Below are 26,290 nucleotides of genomic sequence, written 5' to 3'. Positions count from 1 at the left end.
GCATGCTGCAAGGAGCACTCTCTTTAGTCTGTAGAGTCTGGGATGAGGAAGGGACAGAAAAGAGTGCCATGAGGGCACTAGGATCCAGTGAAGAAAGCCTTCCAAGTGCTAGTTAGCTCTAATATGTCCCTGCTTGTACTGGATGATCCTTCCTATTTTGTTTCCCTGAAGCTCCGTCTCACTGTGTACATAGCAGGGCATGTTTTAGGGGCTCAGAGATTCTTACTTTATTTTCCATGTGCCTCCATGCTGAAAGATGGTTTTTGTTTGTTATTGAACAGTGATGAAAACTCAGGGAGAAGTGACACAGTTTACTAAAAGCTCAGTCAGTCAGAGACCAAGTTCTTGTGTATCGCCTCTCCTTGGAAACTGGCCTCTGAGGAAGAGGAGCTGTATGTTGCCAGCTCAGTTTGATGTTCACATACCAAATACTTGCAACACTGCCCTCTCTGAGTTTTTAACTCAGCATTATTAATTGCTATTATTTAGCAACTATTTTGGAAGGAGTAAAAATTCCTCAAACTTCTTAGCTGCCTGTACACTGTTAATAAGGGCACAGTAACAAAATCAACCAAATAAATTGCTCCGAATTACATGGACTCAATCCTCTCTGCATTTAAGAATTTCAGCACAGGTTGGCTGCTGTGTAATGATAACTGCAGTTACCAGCTGGAGGTTGTACTTGAGTGGTATTTGATCTGAAGTCTGAAAGCACTTGGTCTCTTAAAATGGAAAAACATAATGTCCTTGTGCATAAGTGGATGAGTTCACCTCTTGTTCGTCAAGGGGAGACCCTGAAGAGGAGGTCTGATGCTGCAACTCGCAGCCTTTTTCTCCCTGTCTTGCACCTCACCCATCTTATGAAGAATCTCTGTAAGGCTGCTGCATTACTGCTGCCTCTGCCCTTGAGGCCGATAGCTTGCCAGTTTTATGTGAAATTACTCTTCTGTCCTTCCTCTCCTTTCTTTTGCCACTAAGGGTATTGGATCTGTGCCATAATACCTCTCTCTCTTTCTTCCTTGCCCCCATTATTTTCCTGCATTTTTGATCTCTCAGGATAGGTTGCTTTTCAAAAATCAACTCCATCCTTGATTTTTTTTTTTTTTTTTGGTCAGAGGGGGTGGGGCACGGGTGGTAGATGAAATGAGCAACCCAGTAAGTTAATATTAGCTGATCTCTCTCTGCCATACTTAATATTTCTGTACATTTTTAGGTCAGGGGAGAGCACTAACTCTTTTCTTTGGACTTCTTGTACACCGTTTACTTTCACATTTCACCTAGTTAACGTTGTATTGAGACCTATAGCTTTGATTTCAACTATATCCATCTTAAGAGACAAGAGCAGTCTTAATTAAAAGATACCAAGAGGATCCACAGAATCCCTTGGTAGTTTATTCCAGTAGTTAATCATCTTTATTATTAAATACATATTCTAATTTGGCATGCCTGGCTGCAGCTTCCAGACATTGGGTCCTCTTTTATTTGTGGTTTTCCACATTATGCTAAAGGGTTTGTCGTACTTTAGATTTTCTGCCCAGGAAGCTGAACCTTCTCTGTGATTGAGTTCTGTAAGGGCTGTACTGAAGGAGTTTGTCTCTAGCTCTCAGTTTAGTGGTTGTTTTCTATACCATCTACAATGTCACCTGAACTATGAGCACTAGTCTAGAACTGGATTTGACAAAACATCAAAGCTAAAATGACCTTCATCTCCCATGTCCTACTTTTAAGATCTAGGACTGCCCTATGCCTATGTCTTGTTCTGAAACGCTTCTTGTTTTTGTTCTACATCTTTGTTGTTGTTTCACAAAATAAGGTCTGGGCTTGCTTTAATAAAGAGAAAATGAAGCACTTAATGTATGCCCGTTAAATGATTACCATTCTGTGTAACAAATAAGACAAGGATCTTATGGTGGAAAAACTGCATGTTGTATAATAAAGACTACAGATATGGGAGACTTTAAAAAGCCAGTGGGGGCTAGGGAATTGATGTAACAATACAGTGCAACCTATGTTAACAGGACATAAATGGACTTTCTGATCTTTTTGGAATCTGTTTCATGAAGTAACATAGTAGCTGCTAGCTGTAACACTCTGTGGACTGACATAGAGAGGACACCCCCTAGACCATTTCTCTATCTACTTTAAGAAGAGTAACTGTTTTTCTTCTGGAAAGTGTATGCTCATATTAGACAAGTAAAACATTTTATTCTCTATTATACTCAAGAATTTATATAAAATTTAGCATGTTGCTAAGTGAAAACAGTAAGGCAGTGCAATTAATCCTGAGGAATTAAAAATATAAGTATTACCATAGTACATACTGATACATCCCAAGCTACCCTCCATGGAAAGGAGAGTTTAATGTGCATTAACAATAAATATAGAAGTGTTCTAGTATCTGAATGGATGACATGCTCTTTGTATAGGTTTCTGCTAAAGTCTCCATTTTGGGGGGCCATTTACACTATTGCCTTGTAGATTTAAAGATGACAAATATGTTGATGCTTGCTTTGATTAGTTTCATTTTGATTCCACTAAAATGGTGGCTGCTGTATCAAGGAGCAGAAATCCATTCTAACTACACTTTCAGTAAATTATTAGCCTTTTTTGACAATAACAATGAACATTTATGAACACTAATGAAACTTAATGCTTTAATCTACAGCATAAACAATTACCTGCTCTGAAACATCTGTTGGAAATACTTGTAGATTTGATGGAAATAGGAGGTATCATTCTTCCTCGGAAAGGTTTTGCATAATTATTCTTCAGTCTTACAAACTTACAGCTCAGTAATTCTTTCACAGATCTTGCACAATGAGATAATGTCAATACCAGGAAGTCAGAGTGACAAGGAACATCTCCAGGCACTGAGATACCATCACTTACACTACAGAGTTTTTCCAGTGTTCCCCAAAAGAACCTGAGCGCTGTGAAAAAGCTTTTGCACAAAATTTTGGAGGTTTAAAGAATTTGCTATCCTGCCAGCTTACCCTCAGCACCCAGAAACATTCCCAGGCACATTTAATCCACTAATATAAATGCAGTCCAAGAGATTCAAAAACTAGTGACATTCTAGTCACTATGAGCCCCAAGAGCGAGTAGGAGAATGGGTCTTCTGTCAAGAGGTAATAAGGCACCTTTCCCTTCCCAAAGCTGTTGTATTCCAGAGTTCTTACTTTGGATTGAATACAGATTGAATTTATTTTTTCACTGTTTCATAAAGCAGATAAGAAACTTGACATGTAAAATCTTTTCTACCAAACAATGTAAAAAACTAATGCAATATTAATCTGTAAAATATCAAGTATAGCCTTTTAAAGCCAGAAATAGTTTTTGCTTTTATTTTTGCTGCTGTTCTGCATAATTCTAGACACATGTATTTAATAAAAATTATAAAAATATTTGAAAAATAATGTTATTGACTTAAAGCAATTGGCACTTCTGGCAAAATTTAAGTTGATTTAATTTTCTGTACAAGTTTTTCAAGAAGTAGGTCAGTCTTTTGCATATTATTACTCATATATTGCTTTGTTGAAATGACATGCTTTTGTTCTGAACTGAACGAGGGTCCCAAAATGTTTCAAGACAGAATGTAGAATCCAGAAATTTTGTGTAACACATTCTCCTTGAATCAATATTTGTATTGCATTGTTGTTGTTATCTCTGGACAATCATTCTATTCAGAAGGAAGATGCTTAATGTATTTTATCCTTTGGAAGGCCAAATATCGTGACATAAACTTTTTGATTTACTGAAGGTATTCATTGAAAACTGCTTGGCAGAAAAACTATGTTCCAAAAAGTCTGTGCAAGAAGGAGAATTCCAGAAAGTCTGTTCAGAATTATTTGTTATTGGAAGGTCTTCAGGAAAAAATACCCTCACTTTCCCACAGTTCTCAGTCAAATTATTCATCCTTGATTAGCATCAAACTAGTAAGGAGATCCAGTCTTTGGCAGCCAAAGAGGGCCTTGGCAAGTTTTCCAACTGTAGCACCTTTGGAGCCTTCCCTCATTTCCCACTTAAGCAGCATTTGGTAAACTTTTTCTTTTAGTCCATCTCGTTCATAATCATGATCGATTTCATCAATCTCGGGATCACAGAAGCCCAGTTTCCGAGCACAGTGCTTCCACTGCTTAGCCAACTTTTCTCTCACTAGATTCAGATGTTTGGCAGTCAGGACAGTAGTATCATCTGCAAAAAGAAGAAGAGTGTAAGAAAATGGCATTTTTTAACATTTCTTCTGCTCCTTTTGCTATCTCTCCTGTCCTCCCACTACTATTTATTGGTAACGTCGGAGACAGAGTCTTAGTGATATAACCAGAAGTGGACTTCATGGAGGCAGCATAACCCAGCAATGCCAGGAAAGAAATGCCCAGTCAGAACATGTGTATTCACACATCAGTTGCTGGACTTGCTCTTTGATCTGAAGCTATCATGGTTTGTAACTTAAATCTGCAAGACTGAAAAACCCCTTCCTAGAGTTTCTTAAATAGATGTATGGTGTGTTTTATATTCCAGGACACAAATGATTTGTTTACTTAAGAATACACAGAGATAGTTTAATTTGGTATTGATGAAGGAAAAAAAATTAAATTTCAAAATCTTCCAACTTCTACCTGAGTGAAGTGGTCACAGCTCTTAGATATACGGTTTAACTTTAAGATTTCCCTGTGTGATGTCAGGCACAGGACTCTATGATCTTCATATCTCAGGATATTCTAAAATTTAAACTGTAAGCCAGGTGAGGACCTCCAGTCATAGCCTTGCTTTTACCAATTTTAGTGTTTCATACGTTCCAAACCAAATGATTCTTGGATAATTACATAGGGAGAATACATGAAAACTAGGGAGATATTTTTCTTACCAAATATACCCATTGCTTCATATTGTCTATAATTTGCTTCTGTAGCTGCAGGAGAAGTGCTGATGTGCTGATTGTGCTCTTCAATCTTCATGTGGTTGTAGGATCCAATTTGAATTCCAGAGCTGTTACTAATGTTGTATTTGATTGAGTCGTCTGTATAAGGGACTTTAATACAAATTTATAAACAACTGCATGTGGTTCAAAATATCAAGAAATAACATAAGGAGGAAGAAGGTTCTATTAATAAGGGAAGGGATTAAATGTTTTCACTGCATTAATGCAGAAATAAGCATTTATGGCAACTGTGGGCGCATTTTCACTATGCAGTGTGACACAAATGTACTTAAGTGAAAGCCCAGTCTGTTCTATAACAAAGTGCCATAACGAAGCTTTACAAGCTGGTAGTTACTGGACTGTAAATAATGTTCCCTGTGCTTTGGAAATGTGTAGCAGCAGTCTCACTTTCTGTTGGCCAACAGCTTCAGGGGGTCAGCCTTTACTTGAATGCTTTTTTCTTTTAAACCTTAAAGCTTCACTTCTGCATCTCAGCTTTACTTTTTATAGATGTAGGTTCAGGTTTACAGTTATGACTTTGAAGTTCTGTGAGACTACAGTAAATTATTTCTTGTTGCTCATAAGAAGTGATTAGTTAAACATGTAATTTGGTCTTTTGCTTACTCTTGTCTGATTTCCACACATAACATGAAACTAAGTCACTATTCATGTTAGGTGACATCAGTTTTCTATTTTCTTGACAGTGTTTTCTGAACTCTGTTTGGATAATCATCCATTAAACATTCTAACTCTAGTTTAAATGGTGAATCTCACAACCTGGGTCTAAAATCAAAGTACAGATATTTAAAATGATACACCAAGCTCTGTATTTAATCACACGAAATTATGGTTAGATGCACAAACATTCTTGTAGCACACTCAGTTGCAATGTGAAGTGTGGAAATCTATGGTTATGTTATGTATGAAAATTTAAGTACACTTAATTTTTGTTAACTGGAGGCTGCAAGTCAGAAATACTTGTATGTATGCATGATTGGTTTCTAGAAGTTACAAAAAAAGGAATGTATTTTATCATGTCTCATAACATTATGATTCCTGTAACCTTTTCCTTTTGTAGCTAAAAAAATGAAGAAATCTCATATTTTTTCTATGTTCTTATCTGGTAACAAAATGAATCTTGCATAAGGTAGGAAAATGTGTACAAAATGCTTTGTCAATATTAACAGCAAAACTTATTGTGCTTATAAATCTCCTTTCCCAAGTCTCTACACTTTGCTGCTTGTCATGTTTGTCTCATCATCTAAAGACTCTAAGGGGTCCAAAGTCAAGAAGACAAAAACCTGCTGTTTCAGCTTTTCTTTGTAAGTGTAGACCATTTACAAACTGGACAAGCCTTGAAAGGGTTAATTAAAGAATTCAGGGTGCCCCAAGCAACACAACTTGAAAGAAGCATATATTAACAACTCCTGAAGGACATAACACCATTTCAGGGGTTCAAGACAGTTGAACTGTAGAGACCTGTGCCCCAATGAAGGCTGATCAGATGAAGCCTGCAGCTAGAGATTTGTATTAAAAATCCAGAGCAAGAAAGGACAAAGTGCCCCAAATGCATGTGTGGTTCAACAGTTGGGCAGAGTCACAGCAGCTTGATGCTTAATCTAAGAAAGTGACTAGTTTAGGTGTGCAGGAGATTTTGCAATGCCTTCATGTTTTTAAAAGGAGTTCTTACATATAAGATGTTGTCCTTGATTCATCATGTTTAATGGTGTGTATAGGTTCTGCTAGAGACAGGAATTAGTTTTACATACTGGTACTGATCACTTCAGCTGTGGTTAGAGGTATTTAGCAATAACATATATATTTCAAGTTCCTAAAGTTTTTTGTTTTGCTGGTCAGGATGCAATGCATAGCAGGTTGGCTACCAGGATAGATGAAGGCTACAGCACTTACCTGGGCTTACTCCTGGTGAGCTAGGATAATATGCAAAAGTTCCCCTTGTGAAAGAAGTGGAATCCTTGTTACCTATACAAAGAGAGAAAACAAAAAAATGCCAAAAGCATCACGTAAATAAAAAAGCAAATGTACTTAACAATGACTGCCATATTTGTAAGAGTGAAAGTACACAGTGCTCTAAAATACAGAAAAATGAGAAGCTTTTTAATTAGCAGGATTGTATCTCCTTGAATAACTCTAATTTAAGCAATGATCTCCTTGTGGTTTTTGCTCAGTGACTAATAGCTTTAACCATCCTTGGATCCCAGTGAGGGCAATGGGCTTCCACATGGGTGTATGGATACCTGGCAGTGTGGATCACTGCACACCGCAGTTATGGACTGAGCTGCCTTGTATCAGGTATTCCAATTGGAAAATTCCAAACTACCAAGTGTGCTCCTACTGCTTAGTGCTGACATTGACTGTGGTTTATATTAGCACATTGCTTGTGACCAGCTCTAGCAAAGGCATGGGACATCACTGCATCTTCTGTCGGTGGCAGTAATATCTGGCAGAGATATAACTTCCAGCCCAGGAATGCTCACAGATGAGCTCTACAACTCGTGATAGGGCAGCAAGAGCGTCTGGATTACAGTAACCAAACTAGTCAGTGGAAGAGCTGCAATGCTGTTCTGCATCTTGGTCTGGTATCTGCTACACTGCTTCACACAACCTCCCTACAATAACTGTTTTCCTTATTCCTTTCCAACAGAAGGTCTTCCTTTATTAGTGATGTTGACAGTTCTAATGCCTGCCTTCTGACATAACAGTTCTCAGATTAATTTCAGCAAATAAACTCACAGAAACAACTAATCAGAGTCTCTGCATAAGTAATTTAACAGAATAACACCTTTGTGGCATTCTGCTTGTAAAAAGCTAGGCGTTCTTTATTTTCTTGTGAGATGACCTAGAAAATAATACCATACTAAAAATATCCAATATTTAGTAGGAGCAGGCTAATGTATCTCATGCTATCTCTAGTTCCTAAAAGTTCTATCTTGTAGGTCTCCTATTACCACTTATTTATGTTTTGCCAATGCTCAGTGTTCTCTTCTGTCTCTGTCTCCATACCTTTCTACTACATGGCTTACTAGCAAATACCAATAGAAGCTCCCCCTCAGTACCAGACAGAGCTCTCTGGAGAAACCAATTATGAGCCTTAGCTCCTTGCTGGCTCCCTAAACTTAGGAGTCTCTTGGCTTGCTGCAAATCAAGCTCAAAATACCCATCTAATTTCTGAAATGCTACAAATGCTGTTTTTGAATGAGCAGAACCTATGGTATGAATGTCACATTTCTGAGAGTCAAAGTTCTCCTTTCCTTTCCTAAAATGACTGATAGCAGCTCTTGGTTTTGGGAGCTGCTGTAGCAATACTTCCTGTGTGCTATTACTTGGCTGGTAGCTGAGGAGTCAGGTGTTGGTTATCATGCTCCTCTATAACACTGGTGCTTAAGAAATGGTTCATTTGAAATTAACAGCCTGAAATCAGTGAAAGCAGCATAATGAAGTCAAAGCTAGAGCGTTTCAGAGAGCTAAGTAACCTCAGGTAAACAAAGAGAATTTCATGAAATAAATTCACCTTTGCTACGGGTTGTCCCTTAAGCTGCAAAATGCTCTCGAGCACTTCATTTAATAGATGAAAAGTGAGTTTTCAGAAACACAGGTGTCGGGGAAAGAGGAATCTCACCTGTATCTGTGTCTGAATTCTTCGAATACCAGTTTACATTGGTTTGTGACTGCAGGTTTTGGCCAGATTCTGGCACAGGAGGTTTACTTAGGCTAAAGTTACTGGCTAAACACAATCCATAGTGATCCTCTGGGTTTCCTGTTAGAAGACTGTTACGGTTTGGCCCATAAAAAACTGTTCCCTGGTTTGGTGCTGTTGCAGCTGCCCGTGACCAGAAGTTTGGATCAGGGTTTGATCGAACATGTGGTTTAGTGTTTGATCCTGCCTGTGACCAGAAATTTGGATGGTGGTTTGACCAGACATATGGGTTAGTGTTTGATCCTGTTTTTTCAGCTCTTGGATGCAGTTCGCTCCTCTGGGAAGTAGGAGATGGCTTTGCAAACGGATCACAGGAAACTCTCCGTCTCCTTTCTTCCTCTATCATTTCAGGGGTGTGTAGTACAGGTGGAACTGCTTTATCCATCCGGCTCCCAAATACATGATAGTTGTATTCACACTGAAGTTTTCTTTCTAGATTATCAGCAGGTGCAAAAGAGGTCTCGCAGCTCTCAACAGGCTGGTTCTTGGGGGAGGCAGCAAACAGGGCTTCATTAACGTGACTGGTCTCGGGACCTTGAGAGCTGTGTAGAGAATTAGGTTGATCTGAAAGGGAGGAAAATTAAATATTTGGAAAACATCCAAATTGAACTTGTTGCAATGATACTAGAATCTATTAACCTACCTTTATTATTATGGTATATATAAAAGGTGAAAATATAAAATTACTTTCAGCATAAGGCATTCTATAAAATAAAACAGCTCTACTGGCGAGTATAACAGATTTATATCTAGAAGTACAGATTTGTTTAAGCTGTAAGTGTCAAAATCTCACTCAAGTGGTGTGAGAATTCACTGCACACTCTGCTTATATTGACATTAAGTTTTCAACCACTGAAACAAATATTCCTGAAGGCATTTGCAGGGTTTGATTTACTGGTGTGTCGCCACAAACACTGGAGCTTAATCAGTGCAAAACTGAAGTGTAACAGGATGGAAAATAACACCTCTGTAATAACAGGTATAACTTCATACAGCACAAATAATTTGTCATTAAAATCTTATTTAAAAATGATTATGTAAAGTATCCTGTCTGGGTATTTCGTGATGAATACTTTTTGTCTAGTTTATTCTTCGTGGTCCCAAAGAATACATTTTTACAAGTAATGTCTACCAGATAAAATAGTCTGTGTCATCTACATCTTTCAAACTAATTCTCAATATCAAAAGAAGCTTTACTTCAGTCTTGAACCAGATGGAGTGTGATCTGGATCATGCTGCAGCATTCCAGATAAGAATGTAAAAATCTGCTTGTTATAACTTGTACTTATATTTTTAAGGGTAAGACCACAGATGCTTTCTTCAAGTTCTGAAAGCTTCATACTTTTCTAGAAAACATATTACAGTGCCTAAACCAACTGAGTCTTACAAATCACTGTAAAATTGGAATAAAATGTATGTATGTGCTTCTATTTAGCTCAGATAATGCCAGTGAACTGATTTTTTTATTATTTTTTTATTTTTCTTCCCCAGATTACATGATTTCAGGCCATATTAGGCAGCATCAAAATTAGTTCCTTTTGATGGTTGTATATGAGTACACCTTCAGTCTGACTTGCTCTGCTTCTTCCATTGCCACTGCTAGAGAGAGACTGGGAGGAATAAGCTAATACAGAAATAACCCCATCAAAAGAGACAGTATTAGCATAAATGATACAGCATCTGTTCTCCAGGGAAAGCTTGAGATGTATGAACAGATCCTGTGGGATGCCTTTCACTACCACTGTCTGAGTAATGCCCATTGATTACAGAAAAAAACCCCAACTTTGACTGACAGGCTGCCAAGATAGCATCTTTCTGCAGCATAGATTCACAATAAAGCTATTCATACGTAAATCACAATCTGCAGCAGTGATACATGATTGTTTCTGCTAAGCAAGTGTAACTGTGCTCATTTAAAAATACAGCAGTGGGGCTGCCCTAAGTCCATCAGTTCCACTGAGGAACAATTAGGTTAAACCTAACTCTGGGAAAGATTCATTAGTTGCACGTTACAGTTTAACATTATTCATTTAATAATGTATTTCAAGTGGTGTGAGCTAACGTAGCAGAATTTTATTTCTACTGGATTTTATATCTTGTAAATCAGTGTTGCAAATAAGATCCTATGTCCTTTGACATTAGGAAACTTTGGTAAAAGAATTCCAGATACACTACTACAAAACTTTATCATTAGATATTAGTGAGACACCTCTATAAAATCACAAAACAAGCAATTAATCCAAGCCTTGATAGAAAATAGGAGAGGAAGGAGAGAAAAATTAGTGCTCCTCAGAATCCTTTGAAAGTAAGGTAATAAACAAAGGAATATGTTACAATTATGCATCCTGGTCATATTCAGAGCATTCATAAGAAAGGATGGAGTGAGAAAAAAAGTAAATTAAAGCCTACAGAGCAAGCAGTTGGCATAAACAAAAGGATGGGAAGAAAGATGAAGTATGAAAAGCAATTATCACAGTGACCATTGAAAAGTCTAAAGTTGAACAAAATTTTCAGTGTGGAAGATGAAAGCAGAATACTGTAAAATGGAATGGGTTTGAACTGTAGATGATGGAAAATTTATACTAAGTATGACTTCTGGGAAGAAATTTAATCTTTTCAGTGATTACAATTCTTTCTGAAGTGCTGAATAATTGAGTTTCTTCATAACCCCTTAACAGTAAGGTTACTTGCTTTGTACACAACTTTATCTTTGGCAAAATACGCAGGGACTTACCTACTTCACCATTACTGGTATCTTCTGGTACAGCATCTATTTGGAGGGATTCCATTCTATTCAGCAGCTCATTTGACTCAGGCCATATTTTCTGCACGTGAGAAAGAACAAATGATCAAGTCATAGGCAAAAGCTTAACTAAAAGGAGTACCTGTAGAACAAGGAGTTTAGAGGAAATTTTCAGGAAGAAGCAGTACAATTTCCTTTCCGTAAACACTCATCCTCACTTCACTATAATGAGGGCAAAATCTGTTCCTGTTCTATTCTTGTGATATTCTCATTATTCAGACTTTACTGGAAATAATTTTTTTTTAACGTGGAAAAATTATCTCAAATTCACCAAGTGCTTCTTACTTGTAAAATAATTTCCAAAAGTAGGGTTTGTGTTTGTGGGTTTTTTAAAATTAATTAAACTCAAGAAGTACTTTCACAGATTAAAAGTCAACAACTCCTATCTATCTCTTCCCCAAAAAATCAACATCCTTCCAAAAGCAAAAGGTGACATTCTAAAGCACATTGTAACTGTAGGTCCTTGGATTTTACTTGAGCAATTGAATTGCTTGAGCAGGGGGGTTGGACCAGATGACCTCTGATCCCTTTCAACCGCAACCATTCTGTGATCCTTTTAGTTAGGAGGCTGTGGACTCTGCTTGCATGATTGCTGGGGAGGAGGGAAAGGAAGTTATGCCCAAACCCTCTAACTCATGTTGCTACTGAAGCTGTACTAGTAATTCACCATATTGACTTGCCTTGCATGCTCTATTCACATTCTGTGCCCTCATTGTAATGGATGCTTTCCTTCCTGAGAAAGTAATAAACTCACAGTCCATTTTCTGAATACTCATTCTGTCCCTATGACTTGAGAGGTACATCTGTAGAGAGCTAAGGAAGCTACTACAATTGGCCATGATCCTGATTTGGGGCTGCTATTATAAATTAGACATATATACTTCACATTGTAAGTCTGGTCAAACCAGACCAGGAAATCTGTTTCAGCAGTTTCATTTTGCAAAACTCTGTTGCTTTTTTGAACAGTCACTGGTGCTTTGTAAACATCACATGAAACGAGAAACTTTCATTACCACAATTGAAGACTTGGTGACAGAAGGAAGCACTTTCAAAAAATTGTAAAAGAGTGGTTTCACAAGGAAGTTTTTTTTTTCCCTTAGTTAAAAATACTGTGTATGTACTGTTCTGAGCCTCACTTCACTGCAAAGGAGTGAATGCCAGGAGTTCTCACCAACAGCTGTCAGTACTAGTGAAGTGAGTAAATTTGTAAAATCTGTAATAAAAAGGTTCCATAATCAGCCTAACTGTTCAAGAAGTTCTTATTCTCTTATTTTCAGTCAGGAAATGATTATTTTTATCATAATTTATAAAGTTACAGTCAAAAAAGTAAGAGAAACCAACTTGGACACTCAGGAAAACCACTGAATTTAAATTTTACCTGTGGTATAGCTTTCTGGTTTCAAGCAGGCTGAGATTCATTAGACACTGCCTGAACACAGGACAAAAATTACCAAGAATTTTAAAAGTTACTTTAAATCATATTCTGCTACTTTTGAATTGCTAGGAATAACATTTTATTTCATGAGTGAGACTTAATGAGGAGCTTTTGCAAAGTATCATCACAGAATCAGTGTGTCACTCAGGTGGAAATTGACCTTGGGGGATCTTGGGCCCACCTCCTGCTCAAAACAGGGTCATCTATGGGATCAGAGTTGGTAGCTCAGAGCTTTATGCAATTGGATATTGAAAACCTCCAATGATGCTGACAGGACAACCTCCTTAGGTAAGTTGTTCCACTGCTCAGCTGTCCTCAGAGGGAAAAGCGGTTTTTTTTCCCCTCTTACATCCAGTTTGAATCTCTCGTTTCCATTTCTGTCTGCTGTCTCTAGTCCTCACACTATGCACTGCTCTGAAGAGCTTGGCTTTATCTTCGCAATAAACTCCTCATACATAGGGGCAGCTTGCTATTTCTTTATGTTCCCCAAAGCCATTGCATGTCTGGGCTGAAACAGCTGAAACAAGTGCTGAGCTGATCTGCTTCATCTGCTGCCTGTGACTTTACTGGTGGTAGTCAGGCCTTGGCTGGTGCCCAGGTCGCTGCTCACCTGAGCATCTTCTCAGCAGTGCTGCTCCCTGGCTGGGCAGCCATTGGTTGGCACTGAAGCCAGGGGTTATTTAATTCCAGGTGCAACATGTTGTATTTGACCTTTCTGAATCTCAGAAGGTTTCTGTCACCACATTCCTCCAGCCTTGTCCTTGTGACTGTATTGCTTTGTCCTTCTAGTTTGGTGTCACCTCCACACCTTATGTGTGGCTCCATTGCTTTCTATCACCTCGCTGATAAAAAGAGTACACCAGGGAAGGTCCCAGACCCCTGCACTACTGCACCTGCTACTGGCCTGCAGGTGAAGTAGGACCAGTTAACTGCTGTCCTTGGACACTTGCCATCCAACCTGTTTTCATTTCCTCATCCAGACAGTAACATCTGAACTGAGATACAAGAGTATTTTGGGTGAGAGTGTTGGTCTTCCAAAAGTTGAGATAAATGACGTGCACTGCTCTTCCCTCATTTACAAATCATTTTATCACAGAAGGAAACCAGGTCGATCAAGCATGATCAGTCTCCAAGTGGCAAAATCTGGCCATAACTGGGGTTGGGAAGAGGGGATGTGGGGAACTGACACCACAAAATGCTTAGAAAGTTACTCACTTTTAAATTCTTCAGATCTTCTTCGATATTTTTTCCTAAATTTTGGTAGTAAAATGGCTTGTATCTTTCACTAATTTCTGCAAAAAGAAAATAACTAAGTGGAAGTGGTTTTCAATGGAAAATAAAAGTGACATAATGTTAACAATCTTGATGGATAAGGATTGAATAAAGACTTCTATCAGGTCAGAAACAGCAAAGTTATACATATATTTGGAATTTGTTCACATGGTACATTTAGCCTTAAAACAGTAATAAGAACAGGATAACTTCCACGGGGTTTTTTTTGTTGCTGTATTTCTTTTTAGGGTGAAACCTCTCTGTATGTGACCTGTAGCTGAGAGCACCTTTCCTCGACTTGCATATGGGAAAATTAGAAGCTAAGACCGAGTACTAGCATAAGCTTAATCTATTAGCAGTTGATTATGTATGTTAAATATGGAGATAGTAGATGGGTTCCTCCTGTTTCACAAATTTCCTCTGAGTATTTAAGTACATGCCTGCCATATATGAAGCTGTTGGTGCCCCTGTCTAAATACAAACCTCAATTTCCTGTTATATGTTGGGGTTTTCTTGGAGGGTTGTGTTTTTTTGTTGTTGTTGTTTTGGAGGTTTTTTTGTGTCAGCTTTTTTTTTTTTTTGGCACTATATATTGAGATAGAAAGAAGAGATGAGGAGACATAGGATTTTGACTTATTTCCTGAATGCTCTTATAATTTCTCCTTCCCAGACCATTCAGCTAAGACTTCTACTGACTGCAAGTGTTTTGGGATCTGACCATATGAAAGGATGATGAGCTAGTCAAAGTCAGTTGGAGTGCTTATGGAACAATTACTAGGACAGCTTTTGAATCTAGAATATTTTGAATAGGATATTTTCTCAGTCATAGTCAAGATATACTACATCCCTTAATGTTAGCTTTTCTAAAAATTTCAGCAGGAAGATTATACTACACTGAAGAGAAATTATCATCTGGTATAAAGTGTCATAGCTTCATCCACTCACTAGTATTTCTCAAATCTGTAAATGCTTATCCCTGACCAAAAATGGTCAGGGTACAGGAAGTATGCTTTACAGGGCATTTGAATTGATATTTTGGTTTTCAAAGAAAAAATTTATATTTCAAGAGGAAAACACTCGAGTTTGTTTTGCTCCATTGCAAACTATTGATGGACATGAAACAAAAAGAATGCTAAAGCAATGCCTTCCTTACCTGCAAAGGTTGGCCGTTTCTCTGACTCTTGCTCCCAGCATTGTTTCATTATGTCAATAACTTCCACTGGACATTTATCAGTGATCTCCTTTAAGTCTGGTCTGTTTCCATTTATGACGCCAAAGCAAATCTGGGCTTCATTTATACCATCTGAAAAATAAAATTTCCTATCAGATCCTGATCGCAGGTTTTGCTACCTTTCCACAGGTAAAAGAAACAATGAAGCAGCTCCCTGTGTGTTTGTGGATATGTAAAAATGGTTTAAGAGATGTCCAAGTTACATCTACAGATATTTCTATATATTAGTGAATTTGAATCCACTGCCTTAACTTCCATGGATTAGAGATTTAAGATTAATGGATTTACTTTTATGTGTAAAATATGCCCAGTGTGAGTAAGGGTGACAGAACTAGCTCCCTAGAACCTGCATCTTGCTTATGCTCTGCACTGGGTATGAACACAAAGATGGCCACATAGGTAACACTTAGCCATTCAGTTAGAAAAAAATCCATTCAAAATTATAAATGCATTACTCTGGAATTCCACAGTTGGCTCCTATGTACGGCTAACATTAGTGCATGTTGAGAAGTTAGCACCACGCAGCTGAGAAGTGGTAACTGTGTGTGATCATTCCTGTTGAAAGAAAAACCCACGTAACTAGTCCACCTCAGGAAACAGTGGACGTCAAAGTTTCCATTCTGGCCCACATGAGGTTTGTCTAACTTCTGCCACTGAGTCCAGTTTATACCCACACCATACAGATGTGAATAGATTCAGCTCACACCTGCATTTCATTCAGATGTTCTTGTCCATGCTTAGGAGTGAGGAATGATGCAACTAATGCCTCTTGCTGGCCATGAGGTGCCAAACAGGCCCTATTTTAGGCCATGGGTGATTTAATCTACTAATCTTAATTTTATAGCTTTAAATGCTTAACATTTGTAACGTCATTTTGTGATAGCATTCTTTCAGAAGTAACTTACTTTCATATGGTTCCTTGTTAGCAAAAATTGCCCAGATCACTATGCCAAAGCTGTAAACATCTGATTTTTCCACTGGTTTTGCATTAACGCTGAGTAAATGCTCTGGGGCCATATAGAAAAGAGTCCCAGCATTGTTCTGGCAAGTGCTCTTGATTTGCTTCTGTCGGACAGTTTCTTCATGGGTTAGCTTACTCCAGTTCTTAAAGGAGGCAACACCGAGATCTGCAATCTGAAAAATTAGACATGTCAGAGCTAGTGCTGTAATGAAGAGGAGATAAACAAGTATTTCATGCAGTGCTCAATTTTATAATTATTAATAATAATATAATAACTTACCTAAAAATGAAACACTAGAAAAAATGCAACTAAAAAAAGGAAAACAAACTATTTGCTTTTTTTGGTTTGGTTTGGTTTTCTTTGGTTGATTGGTAGGTTTGATTTGGGTTTTTTCCCCAAATAAAGTATCACTGCCAACTGGGAACCATTAAGCCTTTATTATTAATGTAACCCTACTTGGAACAATTGCATAATGTAAGGATAGAAGAAGTTTGGTTTTGCCTGTATTGACAATCATGTTCGAGGTCTGTCTGCAGTGCTTGTGGGAGAACAGAAATTCATACAAAAAGAAGCTAAGATTCAAATCTAGAAGCAATCTATGAGATGGGCAGACATCCCTCCTCCCTCACTGCCCTTTCCATTTAGATTTCATTTAACTCAACTTCCTTAGATCTTCCCACACAAAAGGGGAAGAAGGGGATCTAAACCAATGTGATGTGTATGACAAAGAGAGATGGAAAAGGATATCATGGAATAAATTAAAGCAGGGATACCTGGGTACTGTATGTTTGACAAGGTGACATTACCAAAACTTTAGGGTGCAGTATTGAAACTAGACTAATGGCTGTTGATGAAGAAAGAAATCCCTCCCTCCTTTTCCCAGTCTCCTATTATATGCTCCCTCTGCTCCTCTTGTTCCAGCACGGACACTTATCTGGGAAGAACTAGTGCAAGGCATGCAGCCAGCTTGCTGAACCAAGTGTGCCCCAACAGAATGGTAGCACTGCCAACAAGGTAAATAGTAATCTGCTGGTTTGGCTTCCTAAATCAGGACAGGGTGATCAGATTAGCACCACTGCTAACACAAGGGAACAGAAGGTCAACAGGAGAGGAAAAATGAAAGAAAATGAGACTGTCTCTCTTGGCCACAGGCAGCTGTCAAACAGAGCTGTGTAACCCAATTACTTCAAGTGAAAACTGAGGTGATATCCTGGCTCACTTCTAACACACTTTTCCTTTCTCTCTTGTTGCCTCTAACTAGCTTATTGTTCTTCTTGTGTTTCTGAAGCTTTGGGCTGCATTTAGAGGTCATGTATTCAGAGGAAAATGTAGGTGACATGCTGCTGAGGAAGTAGCATGTCCAAAGAGTCTAAATTCATGTCTACAAGTGAGAGGAGGTTTAATGTGATAGAGGAAGATATGATATAAATCTTTCTACATTTGCAGTTTCCTAGAACAACTACTTCCTTTTCTAAATATTGACAGTGTTAGACACATTTAAGCAGATGGCTTAACAACAGCCGCCTTAAATGATACTTTTGATCAACCTGCTTAAGGAAATCTGGCCTGATTCTGAATTTAATCTTAGGTTCCACCTCAGTTTGTCATGAAGTGTGATGATAGCCTAGTTTGGTCTGGTCCATATAAGCAAGCTGAAACCCCAAACCCCGTCCAATTTATATTTAAAGCAGATCATGATGGGGTTTTTATTTTTGGAGAAATAAAAAAAATTTAAAGAATTCTTATCTGCAAACTGCTCATACTGCACTTGTTACTATATCAACCTACTATACTAACAATTCACTAATTTATGTGTGAGAAATAGAAAATGACAGAGAGCTCTCTTCACAGAAATTTATTCTGTAGTTTCAAACTGTAATGGGGTGGTTATTTCAACAACTCACCTTGACCAGAAACAGGATATTTGATGAGGACTGCTGCATATTCCACTCAGGTTTATTCCGCAGTAGCCTCTATATCTATGTGTCTTGATCCAAACCCCCTCTAAAATTAATAGAAGGGCTTTGGAACAGGCTTATAAGCCATTCTTTGAAGTAGTGTCCTGATGTTTTTTTCTTTTTGTAGCTGCTGGATGTCATTTTAAAAGGATGACTAAGGAAAAAAGAGGGATACAAAAGAGGAAAAGATAATAGGCAAAAGAAGGAAAGAAATAAAAAGAAGGAGCTAAAGGCAGGAGGAGAGATTACAGCAATCTAGGACAAAAGACATGATCCATAAAACATTCCATTTTGTTTCAATCTCTGTTTTAATGTTTGTTTTACCTTTCTAGTTGTTTTGTTATTTATAGCTCATTAATTCTCAATAATATTATTTTTTAAATGCCTTTAGTGATTTTTTACACAGTTGGGGGAATACTCTGCAAATCTCAGACTCAGAGGTTGTATAGGCTACCATACTTCAATGACTCATGGCTAACACTCTCTTAGTGACACTCTCATCATGATAGCTCACTAAACTACTCTACCAATCCTGCCACTTTAGGAACACTATGCAGAGCAGCTGAACTGAATTCTTCAACCCATATCACCAGCTTTCTCCATTTACATTTTAATAAGTACCTTAATGTGGAAGTCTCTGTCCACAAGGATGTTTTCTGGTTTTAAGTCTTTGTGTACAAAGCCTTGCTCATGCAGATAAAGCATTCCTTCTGTGATCTCCAGCACAAAACGCCCTTTCACTGACAAAGGCAGTGAGAGCTAAAAGAAAGAACAAGAAATGCCATCTATTAAAAAATGCAGCTACAACCATCAAATTAAAGCGCAATCTTTAAAAAAAGTTTCCTTCTCAGTCTCAAGAGTAACTCTGCTCAAGCTATGGCAAAAAAGAACTGCATCGCCAGCTGATCGAGAGAGGTGATTGTCCACTCCACACTGGTGTGGCCTCACCTTGAGTCCTGTGTGCAGTTTTGGGCACCACAATATAAGAAGGATATAAAGCTACTGGAGAGCATCCAAAGGAGAGCTAAGAAGATGGTGGAAGGTCTAGAGGGGAAGCCATATGAGGAGCAGCTGAGGTCACTTGGTTTGTTCAGCCTGGAGGAAGCTAAGGGAAGACCTCATCATGGTTTACAGCTTCCTCATGAGGGGAAGTGGAGGGGCAGGTACTGTTCTCTTCTCTGTGAGGACCTTTCTGGGAGAATGGCATGAAGCTGGGTCAGGTGAGGTTTAGACTGGATATTAGAAGGTTTTTTCACCCAGAGGGTGGTTGTGATTTTTGGGGTTATCCTGTGCAGGGCCAGGAGTTGGACTTGATGATCCTTGTTGGTCCCTTCCAACTCAGGATATTCTAGGATTTTAAGGCCCTTCTTGGATCTAAATTTTGCCATTAATGTAAATCTAGAGTCACTCCGTAATTACAGAAGCATTTTTCTTTAGAAAATTCTCCACATATCTCTACAAACACTTCTATAACTTTTTAACCTGTAACTGGTCTGCTCCTCTGTGATGCAAAGGAAAGCCATAGTCATTGTCTGCTCTAGAAAAGGCAGTGCTGCCACTGGCTTTTTAACACAGAAGGAAGAATGAGAAAATAAAGGCTCCATTCTCTGGAGATGGCAGGAACATCCTGTCCATTTCAAACACCTTATCAACCCTAAGAGATGAAGTAATTGACTGCTCACTTGCTGTAGCACTTTCATCATGTTTCCCCGGTCCACATACTCCATCACAAGTGAGTAGTTTCCATCTTCCAAAATGATACCCAGTAGTTTTACCACACGGTCATGCTGCAGTCTGCGCATAATCCTGCCTTCTTCAAGGAGGGAAACGTTGTATCTGTAAAACAGAAATTACATTGAACTTAGGTGCTGGGCTAGAAAGAACACAGGGATGAAAATGACATTGACTCATAAGGAAAACAGTGGCCAAAAATGTCAACATCCTTAGAGCCCCTGTACGATTAACCATACCTTCAGCTGATTTTTAATTGATACAGCTTTGGTCAGGCCAGATTATATTCTCTAAGACTCCACTCTAATGCCTTACATAGAGACTGTCTGCTCAGCCTGATTTTAAGGCCTGCTTTTCAGAAAGTGCATAAGCATTCTTTTTATAGGTGCACTGCTGGTTGTGTATGTCCAAATCTTTGAACAGGGGTGGGATCAGGGTAGAGGTGAAAGAGCCTTGGAACAAGGAGGGTCAAGACCTCCTCCACTACCTCTTCTACAGGAAACTTACAGAGGTCTCGTTTCTGAAGGGCTGATATTCATGTTCATGTTCATGTTCAAAATGGATTTATTATAAGGGATCCATCCACACACTGGATGATAGCATTTGCTAACAATTACTGGTTGAGGATGAGTTCAAAGCCCAACTCTTTACCTGGGCCTCAGTACAACCCATGAATAATCACAGGTACATAGCTGGGAACTCACTAAGGGTGCTAAAAAACGGATAGTATCCATTATATAATATAGAAGGTGGTATTTTTACTATTGCTCCTGTTCTAGTCATCAGACAAAAGCATGTAAGAAAATCTCAATACTGTATTGTTTGCTAATGCTTTCCTACCCTGTGACTTAAAAGGACAAAATTATGAGCCTGTCTAGTGAGAAAATAAAAACACAAACCCAAAAATAAACTTGGCAGGCTTGTCTATTTTAACTGTATTCATCCCAAACTGCCATTGCAGTCTACAAACTACTAGAATCTCTTAATTTGCTTTCCACTGGCAAAATAAAAACTCAGTTTATTTATTATAACCCAAAGTAGAAAAAACATGGACTTTTGTCTCTCTCTAGGGGATGACTCATGGGAGAGCTTTACAATTGCTATAGCTGTGAGGTAGTAGAGCTGCAACGTGACCTGAATCCACTGAAATCAACAGCTAATTCAATCCTTGAATTAAATCAGTGGGCTTAGCTCGCTCTGCTTTTTTCTCAAGGGAGAAGGTTACATTCTTGGTATTACACATGAGCAGTTGGAATCCTGTTGGTAGTTTATGTGCGTTTAGTTTCTTACCTACAGTTGGATAACTGTATTGTAAACATATCTGCAAGTCTGAAAATATCATGTGGCCACTGAGTTCCTGCATTTCCTTAAGTGTGCAAGAGTCCTCTTGATTCTTAATAATTCACAGTAGTGCTCCCCTCAAAATGAAAAACAGGAACTTCACTTGAACAATAAGCTAAAATTTAAAAAGTTGCCTTGCGAGGGGAAAAAAGGAAAATTTGCAGGACAACTGCTAGCATTATCTTATTTGCCTCATATACAGTATCTCCAGAAGCCAAAGACCCAAAATTATTACACTCTATTTAGATTTATCTCCACTGAGTTTAGCAGACTTACACTAACTGAAAGATAAAAATCAGAACTGAGATCTGTAACTTACTCAGTGCGCTGTGGTCCTGTATACACTTTTTTTAATACTACATATCCATGTTTCTTGTGAAAGCATAAAGAAATGGTTCCAAATCCTCCAGCATCTAATTGTTTTTGTTCAAGCAAATCCTGGGTGTTCATGTGGATGTCTTCCAGAGACATGTTTGCAGTCTTTGTGGCTTAGCAATGAAAACTAAATCAAGTACCGTAGTGCTTCTGGACCTGTAGCATAAAGGAGGAAAAAGAAGTGTCATGATCAGGCATTTAGCTGTTCCACTAAATAAGTGTATATGTAAGCATAAACTCTTGTGACCCTTATGAACAAAGTTGGAAATCAAGGATGCCGTGGTTCTTGCAGAATCATGCCTAAAGATCACAATGATTTATCCTGTCAATCCACTACAGTTATATTAAGTTGATGTAAAAGCATTACTTCACCTGAGGATCTCAAAGTGCTGTTAATAAATAGGTTTTATCCATATAATATGCAGTAGATGGGTACTGTCCCTACACTTCATATGTGCGAAACCCAAAACCTTGAAAAATCAAGGGCAGCAGTCCCAAAGGGAGGTAGTGCCCAATAATTCTGATAAATATTTATTTCACTTTCTAAATTGCCTTGACATGGGCCTGTCAGGTGCCCAGATACTTATATAACTCTAAGCCATGTTTTAGGCATCTTTGAAAACACAGCTCTAAAGAGTTTGCTCGAAGCTTAAACCAAACAACCAAACAAAAGTGTTCTCTGGAGGGTGAAATGAAGAACCCAGCTTCTGTGGGAAACTTATTTTCACAGCTGTCTGAATTTAAGGAGACAAGTGCTAGGAAGGAATTTGGTGGGGTGCATGGCAACTTCTCCTCCACCCCTCAAAAAGAAGAGGAACAAAGAAATTTTGAAGGCTTATAGAAACTCCTAAGTGCATCAAGACAAAAAGAGCGTTTGGGTATCTATGAAATGGGTAAATAAGTAAACCCCAGTGGATGTCAGATTAATTTTAAGCCTCTGGGAAAGCTGTGATGCTCTCTTGCCTAACATGTCCCTCAGGAGGTAAAACTTTGAAAGAAGGCTAGACAGCCCATACCTTCAGCACATGCCAGCAAGCTGCATTGGTAGCAATGGTGCAAGCCACAAGCTCTGCTTTTCTTCCTCACTAAATTTTTAACTTAAGCACCTTACATCAGGTAAAGAAAGAGTTTGCTGAGAAAAAACAAAGTCCAAGAGACTGGCAGGGTTGTTCAGTTTCCATTCCTCTTGGGTAATTACGACACAGATATACAGAACTGGGAGAAAGGCACCATTTCAAAGTGCCACCATCAGTAGATTGGCTTGTTTGGGTAACTAAGAGCTCTAAATAGTGTAGCAAAGGGATTCCCCAATTTTTCAGACTAACTAATGACTGTTAACTCCTGTAAACTACTGTGCACCTGTATCATCAAATCTCTAATTGAAAAGATTGCTTGTTGTGAACATCAGCTGCAGCCTAATTACAGCTGCCCAATTACCACAGCCTCTTTCTGGAGCCTAGGAACTAAGGAGTGAAAGTGAGTGGGGAAAGTAGGTATCCACAGGAAGAGATGCGTTTAAGTGCAGAGTTGGAAATTGTCTGATCAGTTCAATATTGACAAGCCAAAACAGGGAAGACTAAATTTAACTAAGAAAAAAAAAAGTTGTGCCTGTAGAAGAATAAAGCAAGAGCTTCCTCTTCCAAGGCTCTATGGGCTGTTGCAGTACAGATAGGGAACAATCTCTCTACATCTGGAGCCATGTGCTGTCTTCAGGGTTTTCTTTGGCTTTCCTGACTTCAAAAGGATGCAGATTTTGTTTTACTGGAGTGTTAGCCTGCATTATGAACGCAGGACTGAGGACATGACTGCATTCATTTAGTAAGAAGGTAAGCTCTGCTATGCATAATAATTGTTAGAGGAGATTGTTGTTGTGTTTTGTTTGTTGGGTTGTTTTATTATTTTTTAAATTCCTTTACAATTAATCAGATAGCAGAATAGCAAATTACTCATAGCAGTGCCAAGCTGCTTCTCTCACAGGTCCCTGGAAGCTTTTGTGTCCCTGGAAGTTTCTGGTGATGGTTCTCTAGATTTCTTAGGGTGGTGCTCCTGACTTTTGTGCAGATGGGGTGGATGTAACAGGTACAAAGGCCTGAATTCAGTCACGAGACTTTAATGTGGCATAAACTAACATTTTGCTTCTTTATCTGGAGTCTCCTCTCAAGAAATTATTTGAAGCCGCGTATCTACGTTAATTTTTCCGTGCTAACAGTAATTTTATGCACCTAGGTAGTAGTTATTCCTGTAAGAATTGTATGCACTTTTCTTGTAAATGCAAAGTAGATGTGTATTTTTGAATGGTGAATCTCTAGACTTGCACTACTACCACTGATAGCTTGGGGCTGCCATTCAATACCTGACAAAAAAAAATACCTGACAAAAAACCAGCTCTGCCTCAAAGTGCAACAATAAAAAATCTTGTTCCTATTTACATTGTGAATACCTGTTCCTACCAAGCAGCATATAACTGTAACTAGAAGTCTTGGAAATTCAAAAGAAGTAATAACTTCTGAAATCATAAGCTATCTGCTGAAATGAGCTGAATAACATTCAAGATGGGAGGGAACCCTCCTCCTTGGGTATGCTAGGATGCTATTACTGTTTTTGTTGTTGTTATTAAGTAATGAGGTACTCTGAATAGAAGCTCTCTGACCTAATGACTTATTTCAAAACCAAAGTTTTTTTGTAGATTGAGTATCACAGGAAAGCAATCTCTAGCCAGGCTTTAAAGCAAAGATTACTTATTTCAGTATACTATTTAACATGAGATACTGGTTTATGCTACCTTGAAATGTCAGATGGCAAAAAAAATCAAGGCAGGAAGCTCAAAGACTCAAGTTCATTCCAACCTTACTTCTTTTTACTGAGATACAGGGTAATTCATGTGTATCCTCAGTACTTAGGATATACCAATGCATACATTAAGTATCTGTGGTTAAGAGAACAGAAATTTTGCAGTTTGATTTAGCCTACCCTTACAGAAGCTACACATACTTCCAGGGGTTAATTTGTCTTCTATGAGGTAGCCCTCAATACCTGATTGATTATAAAGCAATTTTTAAAATATACTATTCTGAACTAATCTATATTACAATGGGTTCATATTTACCACGTGCCAATCTGTGTTATGAAAATTCTGAACACTCGTTGCTAGAAGTGAGGAATTTTTGCCCACCAGTATGACTGGTGTTCTTTAGAGAGGGATAGGAGTGTAATAAGTACGTTTGTGGCATTTTTCTTTGTAACATCATGGTTATGTCCTCTCCTCTAGCCCCTAAGAGGCACAGAAGTTCCCTAGAGTCATGAGCTGGTTATTAGGTCATATCAGGCCTGACCACCATTCAGAAGCAGTTTGCTTGGTTCTATTGATTTGTTACTGATCTGATGCAGATCCGACATGGCCTGTGTAGTTAAGGAGGATTGCTGCGCACATTAGCGCAGTAATATGAAAAATGGTGACACGCTGATTGCAGCCTTTGTGGTCTAGCGATGCTTTCAGCACATAAATTCTTGAGAGGTGTTACAAAGTATAAGTGGAGGAAACGAATGTGTTTTCAAGCGTCAAAACTCAAGGCCACTTAGTTATCAGTAACACAGGGGAATAAAAAACAGGAGGCAAAACAAGTATCTCCAGTGTGGGTATCAGGAGATAAATGGAAGAGTTGCTACAGCTGAAGACAGAAAGACTGCATGTGTGAAAGATGTTTCAAAAGCTGTCAGGGCATCTCAACTCTACTGCTGCAACTTTCCTAACCAGTTCCATCTAAACCTTTCCCTTCCGCTCAGGTTTTTCAGCTCATGTTTTCACTGAGGAATGATTTTTTCTTTTTTTTTTTTTTTTTTTTTTTCCTTTTGGAAATAGCAAAGAAAATACCTGTGTCAAGATCATGAGTACGTTACATAAAGGGGAGGAGGAGCCAAGACCAGAGAAGCAAAGGTGTGACAAAACATGAGTTATATTAGGAGCAGAGCAAGAGGGAGCATGGAAGGGGACAAGTGTGGGGTCTGTGCAGTGGCCGTTCTCGCACGGGACTTGGAACAGGCTGTCTGGGCAACGACACCTCGTAGGGCCGTGGCTGTCAGAGACAGGCGCCGGCAGCCGGGCCGGGAGCGCCGAAGGATCCGCTCGCCCCAGGGCCGCGAAGCCCTAATGCGGGGCTCCTCCGGCCTAGTTCCTCGTTGGCCGACTCGCCTTGTCGCCCTTCTCCTCCTCCTCCTCCCGCGGCTTCCTGCCGCCGCGGCCGCCTCTCCTCGCACGCACCTCTCCCCCGCCCGCCGCTTCCCGTTCCCCCGTGCCCGGGCGACCCTCCTCGGCGGGGCGGGATGTAGCGCCGCAGCCCCGCCGGGCCACCTCTCCTCGGGGCCCGGCATCCCGGCAGCCCCCCGGCACCGCCGCCGGCGTCGCCGCGGTGCTTTCAGTTCCGGCGTGTCCCGTTCCCGGCCGCCGTGCCCTTACCGCGGGTCCGACAGTCTCCTCCGTCCTGCCGCCTCCCCCGGAGGGCCCGGCAGCGGGCTCCGCCCTCGCCGCCCCCTGCGGCAGCGGGAG

General features: G+C 39.3%; 1 protein-coding gene and 1 long non-coding RNA gene across 4 annotated transcripts in view; one reads left to right on the top strand and one right to left on the bottom strand.

Annotated features, from left to right (window-relative positions):
• Positions 1-17,347, top strand: part of LOC113958492 — a 21,712-nt gene extending 4,365 nt beyond the window's left edge. Inside the window, exon 3 of the long non-coding RNA XR_003531526.1 lies at positions 17,264-17,347. This is a non-coding gene — a long non-coding RNA (uncharacterized LOC113958492). The remainder of the gene's footprint in view (positions 1-17,263) is intronic.
• RIPK1 (receptor interacting serine/threonine kinase 1) lies at positions 2,293-26,290 on the bottom strand. 3 transcript variants are annotated; one of them, XM_027666774.1, is made up of 12 exons: positions 26,201-26,290; positions 21,692-21,903; positions 19,983-20,136; positions 18,922-19,059; positions 16,286-16,514; positions 15,303-15,452; positions 14,093-14,169; positions 11,374-11,464; positions 8,562-9,203; positions 6,833-6,904; positions 4,868-5,032; positions 2,301-4,194 (listed from the first exon to the last, which is right to left on the bottom strand). In XM_027666774.1, the coding sequence occupies exons 2-12, from the start codon at positions 21,841-21,843 to the stop codon at positions 3,908-3,910; spliced, it is 2,157 nt and encodes a 718-aa protein (XP_027522575.1). In that variant the 5' UTR covers positions 21,844-21,903; positions 26,201-26,290; the 3' UTR covers positions 2,301-3,907. The 3 variants fall into 3 exon arrangements, with proteins under 3 accessions (XP_027522577.1, XP_027522575.1, XP_027522576.1); XM_027666775.1 differs by lacking the exon at positions 26,201-26,290 and having other exon boundaries at positions 21,692-22,735; XM_027666776.1 differs by lacking the exons at positions 18,922-19,059; positions 19,983-20,136; positions 21,692-21,903; positions 26,201-26,290 and adding an exon at positions 18,247-18,428 and having other exon boundaries at positions 2,293-4,194.

Source organism: Corapipo altera, unplaced genomic scaffold (assembly GCF_003945725.1).
Source record: "Corapipo altera isolate COAL_440 unplaced genomic scaffold, ASM394572v1 97, whole genome shotgun sequence".
Taxonomy (NCBI): Eukaryota; Metazoa; Chordata; class Aves; order Passeriformes; family Pipridae; genus Corapipo; species Corapipo altera.
The sequence above is the reverse complement of the archived record's forward strand: the minus strand, read 5'-3'. Positions and strand labels throughout refer to the sequence as shown.